Source organism: Danio rerio, chromosome 16, assembly GCF_052040795.2.
Source record: "Danio rerio strain M-AB ecotype USA chromosome 16, GRCz13ab, whole genome shotgun sequence".
In the NCBI taxonomy this organism is placed as follows: domain Eukaryota; kingdom Metazoa; phylum Chordata; class Actinopteri; order Cypriniformes; family Danionidae; genus Danio; species Danio rerio.
The window spans coordinates 31,150,524-31,160,534 of NC_141036.1; the positions used below are offsets into that span (position 1 = coordinate 31,150,524).

At 38.3% G+C, this 10,011-nt stretch overlaps 1 protein-coding gene across 1 annotated transcript in view; it reads left to right on the forward strand.

Moving 5' to 3' along the window:
- Window positions 1-3,560, forward strand: part of cdh17 (cadherin 17, LI cadherin (liver-intestine)) — a 33,505-nt gene extending 29,945 nt beyond the window's left edge. Inside the window, 3 exon segments of the mRNA NM_001423696.1 lie at window positions 2,426-2,536; window positions 2,638-2,754; window positions 2,844-3,560. Of these exon segments, the coding sequence (NP_001410625.1) occupies window positions 2,426-2,536; window positions 2,638-2,754; window positions 2,844-2,932 (317 nt within the window). The 3' untranslated portion in view covers window positions 2,933-3,560.
- Window positions 3,561-10,011: the final 6,451 nt, after the last annotated feature.

Consider the following 10,011-nt stretch of genomic DNA (forward strand, 5'->3'; position numbering starts at 1 on the left):
GGAGCAGCTCTCGTAGGCGGGCGCCTTCGGCGAGGAGCAGGTATGAATGGCACGGCGGGCGGAGCGGGCTACGGACCGCCGATAAGACATCACCCACCAACTGCTCTCTCACCGCCTTGAATTCCTGGGTGAATTCACAGACAGTGTCGCCGAACCTGGCTGGGGATATGGGGAAGTCAAGAAAGCGGACTTTGTCGACTTTGCGCATATCAGCCAGGGGTGGCGCTCCTGGACCACTAATGTGGACATCGTCCTCCCCAACGCACACGCAGCGGACTCAGTAGTCCGAAGAGCTAAGTCGGCGGCGGTGCGAAGCTCGTAAGCCTGGGTTGGACCCACCCTCGTGCAGCTCGGCCAGCGCCTGCGCTTGGTAGCGCTGGTAGGTGGCTATCGCATGCAAGGCGGAAGCAGCCTGGCCCGCAGCTATGTAAGCTCTAGCTCCGAGGGAGGAAGATAACTTACAGGCTTTGGATGGGAGACGAGGCGAACCCGCCAAGAAGAGGCGCCGCGCGGATTTACCGCCATCGCGCACTCAACCTGAGGAAACGCCACATACCCCCTGGCTGTTTCACCGTCAAGAGTGGTTAGGGTGGAGGAACACGCAGCACGAGCAGAAAAAAGTGCTTTACAAGACCGCGTGAGCCTACTGTGCACCTCCGGGAAGAAGGGAACGCCCCTCTAGTCGGTCCGGCCGCGGAGCTGGGGGATAAACCATCTCCAACCCACGGCCGAAGCAGCCCGGGAAAGCACGGCTAACATGTCCGTTTCAGGGTCCGTAGTGACAGCGCTCACCAGCCCGAAGGGGGCGAGCGGGTCTGGATCATCGGACAATGAAAGCCCACCCTCCGATGCCGCGGTGGACATCTGGTCTCCGGTGTCATCGGGCGTAAGGGCTACCATCTGTTAGACGGATCGCTTCCCCCGCCCGAAGCTTGGATGGAGCGCTTAGAGGAGCGGGAGGTCCGCGGGCCCGTGGGCGACGGATTATCTCTCGCTGAAACCCTCAGATCTGCCCGAGTGCCCGCTGCAGAGCAGGGGACAACTGGGGTGGTTCGCCCTTTTGCAAAGGCTAACCGCGATCTTGCGCAACAGTCATGGCATCGCAATGACGACATGAACTGCCCGCGAGCAGCGCATTAACATGCTGGACCCCCAGACATGTAACACAGTGCCCGCGCCCATCATCCGAGGACAGGAAACCACCGCATCCAGAAACGCACAGTCGGAGCGCCGTCCTGATAAGGACGTGCTGCACGACTGTGTTGCTCTTTCTGTGAAGTTTGCAACTTTATACGCACCGCTCTGGAGGACCGGACCCAAAGAACGCCAGGCAAGGGAGAAACCCAGCTCGACCGTCTGCCACTGCGTGTACACACTCTGGACCGGGAGAATGCTCTCGTTCGCTCAGAATCGCTGGTCACAGCAGGAGGAACCCTCATCGACTCGATCAGAAAGTCTCTGAAGCGAAAAGGATAGCGTCTGCTGGCGCCAGGTGAGCTTATATACTCAGTTGATTGCTTATGCCGCTCACCTGCGCAGGCTTGCGCTGCCAATTCATTCTTAATTGGCCCGTTCAATACTCTTTCAGACGAGTAGCTTCTGAACCGAACCTCCCAATGCGTGGATTTTACAATCAAATCCACTTATAGTGCTGAAGTTCCCCCCGAAGGGGAACAAAAAATAATTGTTCTGAAGGATTGTGTGAGGCTGACTGATGACTAGAATAATGATGCTGAGAATTCAGCTCTGTATGACAGAAAACATTGAAATTTAAACTTTAATGCAATATTATTTCACAATTTTGCAGTTTTAATTGTATTTTCAATTAAATAAAAGGAGCTTTTATACACATAGTAAAACAAAATTCACTCTAGTAGTGTACATTCACAAACATCACGTTATATCATCTTCCTTAAAAAAATGTCTAAAAAGCGTGGTCAATCTGTTCAATTGTATGTGTACAAAAAAACACCTCCAAAACTGCTGCCTTAACACAACGCTGCCATCTTGACACTTATAAAAATTGCATGCTTTTCATGCCTCGTTCACCTTTCATAACACTAGTCAAAAAGTTTTCAATCAGCAGGGCTTGCAGAAAACATACTTGCAAGTTCTGAAAATCGTCACCTTAGAATGACAAGGTTCTACAGTATCTGACATTTTTGTCAAAATAGAGTTATTGACATATTCTCATTAAATGACAACTTATTTACATTATGGGTTGTGTTTTTATACGTTTTTTTTACATTTTAAGACTTTTTATTTTAAAAAAAAACTAATGTTACACACATACTGTTTGCTATATGGAATGTAAAAACTTTAAAGCTCAACATCTCAAATCATTCAGAATGCAGATAGAACCTTTTAATTCCAAGGTGGTGAAATGTACAGCTGTGGGTTATTAAACCTGTTTGTGCACCTGCAGGAACCTCAGCGAAACTGATCCTGAAGAAGAAACCCTCAAGTGAACAGAACGTCACTGTTCCTATCAACGTCTTAGACAACGCTGGGCTTGGCATCACACAAAAGTTTGATGGTAAAGGATTTTTTTAATCATGTTTTTTCATATGGAACATTACCTTACTGTATGATCCTACATGATATCTAAGCTGGGATTGATTTCCTTTTCTCTCTTAGTGCGTATTTGTAACTGCACTAAATTGGGCTACTGTTACATCGAGCCAGCTTCTCACAGCTGGAAACTAAGCATGGGCAGCACCATCGGCATCCTGGCAGGAGTATTCGGCGTCATTGGTAAGAAAAATTTTTGATTTTTTTCCCTTTTTTGAAATATTTATAGTAAAAAGAAGCTAATTGAGATGGATTTTTTTGTGATGTTTCAGGTTTGTTCTTGGGCATTTGTTTGTATCAAATCAAAAAGAAAGATAAGCAGAGAGCCACAGCTGAAGGAGAGACCAAAGCTATGCTCTAAAATCAACACACAAACATCATTCAGCACACAAACTGACACCCATCACCCTAAACACTCACACCCTTATTTTGTTTTATCATTACATTACATTTTCATTAAACATTCATGTTCAAGATTTGCATAATCGGAAGACATTAACAGTAACTTATTTGCCATGTGGCCTGGTTTTATTGCATATATTTAAATATTTGACCTTAATTTAGATTTTTTTTTCAAATGACACAAAATATTTTTCCCCCTGTTCTTAAAGAGAATATAAAACTGAGTGTTTCCTGGGAATTTTAAATATTTGTACAATATTTTTGGTACACATAACACGAGTATGTGATATCACATTTCATATGAAGTAAACCTATAAAAAATGTAAATCTTCTATTTATTCCCGATTATCCAAGAATCAGCAAAATGTGTACAAATCTTTCCATGTAACGCTTATTTTGTGTTTTTGACTTTGAATTTGAGAGAATGTCTTGCTGAGGTCAAATGTCGGGATTTATTAAATGCCATTCAATTATGAATAATACAAAAGGCGTTAAAAGCACACACAGAATGACTGCATTTTTTCTTATTCGACTTGTAGAAAACATGTTTGTCATTCTGTAAATAAAATTCTACTTTGACCCAGAAATCCAGTTTTGTGTGTGTCTGTGTGTGTGTGTGTGTGTGTGTGTGTGTGTGTGTGTGTATGTTATACACGTGTAAAATATGTTAAAGGGCAGCTATTTTACCCCCTTTACAAGATTTAAGATAAGCCTTTAGTGTCTCCAGAATGTGTCTGGAAAGTTTCAGCTCAAATTACCCATCAGATTATTTATTAAAGCCTTCAGAATCTGCCCATTTGGTGTCTGCGTACAGTGGAGCTGTTAATGTAGCCTGTGACTTTAAATGCAAATGAGCTGCTTCTCTTTGTCCACCGTTCCTACAGCCTTCTTATCATGCGTTACGTCGGATAAACAGCAGTCAGTGATAGAGACAGACACAGATGAAGCTGAAATACAGCTCATTCGTCAAAAATCCCAAGTAAGTTTATTTGATGTATTCGTGGTGGAGTTTATTCAAGCCTTTCTGGTATAATGAGTCTCACACAAATGTCGTTTGCAGTACAAACACACACACACACACATATCCGTGGCATCATTTACTTCCGCATTCTTTAAATTTTAAAGGTCCGTACTGGCCCAATACTCCTATAAGTGATTCCAATCTTTCATCAGTCGGAATAGAATAACTTTTGCATAGATTATGATAGAGGCTTTTTTCTTTTTTCTTACAATTACTGACATGTGCAGGAACCATTTAAAAAATTAACAATTTAATTACAGCAACCTAGACCACACAGAACCTAAAAGTTACACTTTCAAATTTGAGTTTACAAAAAAAGCACCTCTTTTTTTGGAGGGGTTTATTAACAGACAACATATACAATTATTTTAATCACTTTCAACAGTGTTTATGAAAATTCAAAGGTGTTTTTTTTAATTATACCAGACTTTTGAATTTACACTTCTGCATGTGGATTTTAGAAGCGTTTAAATTTGGGTAGGTAAAATCCAGGCGGAAGCCCAAAATAGCACTTGACTTTAAGAGATTACAAAATTTGATTTTCATCATAGGTGCCCTTTAAATCAATAGTAATAAAACCACAATAGCATAGAAATATAAAACCAAAAGTTAACAAGAATACACAATATATTTTAACATCATAAGCAAGCAAGGTTTTTCAATGCTTCCCAGAACAAATCTTATATAATTCTTACATAAGTGTGTGCCCTGTGTGTGTGTATGAAGTTTTAGCATAGATTTCAGATCTCAAAAGAGACAGATGCTACTGTCAAGAAGTGAGTACGAAATACCAGAAACAAATCAAACAAAGCAAGGATGCCTAACACTCGCTCTCGTAAATTCTGGGTCTGAATCACTAGTCTGCATCTCTTCAGGCTGATCTATTACTTTCATATGGGTCTGTCTCTTAGCTGCGCTCCATAACAAACACACATAAACAAGAGGAGAATGCACCGAGTACGAGTGGGGGGGGGATCGAGGGAGGCTGTCACAGGGTAATAGTAAAAGAAAACATGGTTATACCTTGTGTTTGACATTAGCCAGAGATGAACCGACGGGGGTTGTGTCCATTTTTGGGCTCTGAGCCGCCTGTCTTTCTGCAGCCTGTGTCAGAGGTGACAGCTTGTTAACAGAGCGGAAAGTTGTGTGTTCATTATCCACTTGGGGGAATTGAGGAAAAACATGGTGTAATTTAAATGAAATTAAAATGTTTTTTAAGCATTAGTACTCAACTACTATTAAAAACATATATTAGCCTATAGTATGTACTTAAGACGATAGTGTATTCTTAGTATTCATATTAAGCCAGAATAGTTTTAAAACTGAGGTTTATTCGATAACTGGTCAGAATATGTGGAGCAGACGTTTATGGGTTTTGGTGCCTGAATGGAAAATTTTAAAGGAGGTTGAAGAGTTTAAAGTTGCTTATTTATTAATGAACTCAACACTGGACATTTATTATTCTCTGTTACTCCTCTGCCCTCATCCTGCCTTCATGTGCGATCGGAAAATATCCTCCCTCTTACATGGTTGTGATTAGGCATTCCATATGGTCTAATATTCCAGTAGTCTAGTTTGTTGTTATAAACAGTAATCATTATAGAGGACACTGGTGGTGATATTTAAAGACCACCTGAAGTGCCTGTTTCCAAACCTTTATGAGTTATTTTTATTTTTTGCTGAACACAAAATAAATTCATTTGGGAAAAAAATGCTAGTAACCATTGATATTGAAGCAAAAAAAAAATTATAATAATAATAAAATTAAGGAAGCCAATGAATTGGGGAGAGCAGGGAACAGTTTTCATAAAAACCTCATTTTAAAAGATAATTTTTAGCAGAAGTATATTTTTGTTTGCACATTAGATGCACATTGTTACTTTTGGCCCCATAAACAGACTAACAGTAGCACGCAAGTTGGTCAGAAGTAACAAAAATATTTGCTAGATTTACTGGCTTAATCTAGTTTGTTTGAAATATATTTGACTATAACCTTGTTGATGTTAACTGCAAACATGTTTTGTCCTTTTTGCAAAAATCTAACAATGTAATATGTTAACATTTTTGAATTATTTTTATATTGTTTAAACATCTGAATCCAAACACTGAAAACTCAAATGTGGAAATGAAAAATAATGTATGGCTCTTATCAGTGGGACATACAGTAAATAACAGTGTTAAATTCATGCCCACAGGAACTCTTGACATTTAAACCTGATTTAATTTAAAAATGAAAAACTCAGAGATTGCAAACTTAAGGATGTGTTACTGCACTAAATAACCTGTAGATTGATCATTACTGGGATGCATGAAAAGAGAAAAACAACAATATTTGGCAGCTCCATCAAGTTGCATGTTGAATGTGCTGTTATAGCCTTGAAATCAAATGTTATTAGGACTTCGAGAAAATCTCTTTGTTACTTTTGTCCCACTTTACTTTCGTCCAAGCTCTCCCCCTACTAGTTTTAAACATTTTTCGGAATAACTTATTTTGTGTTCAACAGAATTAAGAAACTCAAGCAGATTTTCAAGAAGTGAATGGTGAGTAAATAATGACAGAATTTAAAGTTTTGGGTAAACTATCCATTTAAAACGTGCAGTTTATTCAGTGTGTTGATTTCCACTGAAACAAAGTACGACAGATTGAACAGCTCCTCCCCTCTTTTTTCTACAACAACCAGCAGAATATCAGTGAATTTTAATTTAATTTAATTTAAATAGTCTAAATCTGAAACAGTGACAATTTGAATGAGGAAAATTTTTTGAATTATATTTATTTGAATTATATATTTTAATTTTAATTTTGACTTTTTTACTTGCAATTCCAATTTTATACCTTGTCTTTTTTTGCTAAATTGTGATGTAAACACAGAATTATAAGATAAAAGTATCAATCACTTCACTTCGTTCTTTCATTCTTTATAAACTGGTCTCAGAATGTGTTCTCTGATTTTTATATTGGGGTGGGGGGGGGGGTCACCTTTATTAGATAGACAGTAGAGAGTATTGATAGGATACAGTAGTTTGTGGAGCAGAGAGAGGGGAAAGATCAGCATAGGACCTCGAAGCGGGAATCAAACTCGTCACAGTGAGCACTGGAGTGCACATGTCAACACTTTCCACTACACCATTGGCACTGACTGTTTTCTGATGTCAAACTATACTTAAGGAAATGTTCTTTGAAGAATTTTTGGTGGAATTTTTGATTTTTTAATTTGAATTTTGATATTCAATTTATATATATCATTGGCGTAGTGCATTTTATACCATAAAAACATTTATTATATTACCTTATCCCAAGCCTACTCCTAAACCCGAACCTCATATGAAAGTGTGTTGCAAATTTTGAATGTAAAAACATAACCATGTCATTGTAAAATACACATTGCAACCACCAAAACCAGTTCACACACACAAACACAACCCCCAAGTGGATTTATACAGTTGTGGTTTAAGAAATTGATTTTACATCAAAACTAGATTTAATTGAGAACAAGTTAATTTACATGATTTGACTGCACCATCCAGCTTTACTAGGTCATCAAGCTGTAGACTCAGAATAGCATCATTCCTTCACTGGCTTTTCCACAAACTAATAGCCAAGGCTGATCAGATGGACTGACAGATGAGCAGCACTCTTCTCTTGACCTTGCCTCTGACTGGAAATGGATGGATGGATCATGGACAGATGAATGAGTGAGTTTCTGCCTGGCCATCTGATCATCCCTCAACCTCTGACTCTGTCCCTCCCACACAACATTTGTCGTCACAGCAACAGCCAAAATCATAGAAACAGGAACACAGGAGGTAAATCCTGTTCTTGTATGAATGCATCTTTTAAGCAGTTTTGGTAGGGAAAAAAACAAATACTGGTCTATGAGAATCAGAGCCAAAATGAAAATTGTAGTGTCAACTGACCCTACCATCTGTGGCCCGGCACTCGCACATCAGTATTACAGAGCAGCTCATCTGCACACAGAAGCTTACAGAGCACTCAATGTGCAGCGAGAGCACATGCACACACACTTCCCACTTCATCTGCGGAGAGCGGTACAAACCACCTATTAATCAATTTATTCAGTCCATTATACTTACAGGGACATCTTAATGAAATGTTAGGCTTCAATAGAGAATTGAGGAGTGTAAATGGTACAGGAACTAATGAAAGCAAGTGCAGTTGGTTTTATTTCAGTAAGAGAGCATTTTTTTTTAATTAAAGGTTATAGTTAGACAGGGGCATTTCTAGACATAAAGCTCTACTGGGGCACAGCTCCCTCTCAAAAAAATAAATAAGTAAATAAAAAAAATAAAAAAATATATAATAGTGTGTGTGTGTGTGTATATATATATATATATATATATATATATATATATATATATATATATATATATATATATATATATATATATATATATATATATATATATATATATGTATATGTATATGTATATGTATATGTATATATATATATATATATATATATATATATATATATATATATATGTATATGTATATATATATATATATATATATATATATATATATATATATGTGTGTGTGTGTGTGTGTGTGTTCTATATATAAATAGAAGAAATCTTTTGCAGAAACACTAATTTCCTTACAATGAAATTCTATAGACAACTCTATAGAATACAAAAGATATATGTTTTATACAATTATCAGTTGTGTGTTGTCTTAGATCCGGCTCATGGCCGAGAATTAGGTTTATTGAGTCTTACCTCCCTGACTCATCATCCCTTTTTTGCTTCTTAAAAAATCTATCAGGAGCCAAATAATAAGACATTTAAAAAGGTTTTGAAAAGGCATTTCACCCTCAAAATGAAAATGACCTCATCATTTATTCTCCCTCATGTGGGTTTAAACATTTATGTTTCTTTCTTCTGTTGAACACAAAATATATCTTGAATAATGCTGGTTGCTTGACTTATATAGTAGAAAACATGGAAGTCAATTGGTGCCAGCTATTTAACAAAATATATAATTTAGTGTTCAGCAGAAAAAGAAACTCAAATTCAATTCATGTTTATTTCTATAGCGCTTTTACAATGTAGATTGTGTCAATTCAGCTTAACATAGAAGATTGAGTGTTGAAATTGAAACTGTGCAGTCCAGTTTTCAGAGTTAAAGTTTAGTTCAGTTTAGTGTGATTTAATTTTCACTGCTGAAAGTCCAAACACTGACAAGCAAATCCATCGATTTGCAGCTCCACAAGTCCCAAACCAAGCAAGCCAGTGGTGACAGTGGCAAGGAATAAAACCAAAAGGAAGGAAAAAACCTTGAGAGAAAGCAGGCTCGGTTGGGCACAACCATTTCTCCTCTGGCCAAACTTCTTGTGCAGAGCTGCAGTCAATGTGCCAGAGGCAGGAGAACACTGGAGAAGCTGCAGGTGTGAGTAGCTTACTGGCGGGTGATCAGGCTGGCCTACGAGATCAATGCGGGAGACTCATTTGTCACTGGGTCTTTAGTCTCATGCTCTCCGCTCCTCCATGACCTACACAGCATCTGCTCAGGATACGGCCTGGTCCAGGGTTATGGAGACCTCTAGAAGAAATGGGTTTTGAACAAGTGAAGGGTGAATAAATGATGACAGGATTTTCAATTTTGGGTGAACTATCCCTTAAAACTATTTACATTTTCTTTAAACATTTTGTGTACTGACAACAATGTTGTCAATACGATCTCCTTTCACACTGATCTGCAAAAAACACTGTAATAAAACCCTGTATTCTGCAAGTCTGGAAAGTAGCTGGCAATGTCACTTTCTAAAAACACTATGGTTCTGCAATCCTGTAACTTGCATGCAGACATATTTACACATGATGTCACTGTTTTCGCAAAGTCACAAAGTGTTGTAGTATACAAAGATTTTATTATTTCAGATTTTATTAAAAGTAGTGCCATGTAAAAAAATAAATATTATGTGAAAACAATAAAATGCTGTTTTTTTTTACAATCATATCAACTTTTAAACATGAGTTATATAAATATAAAAGTT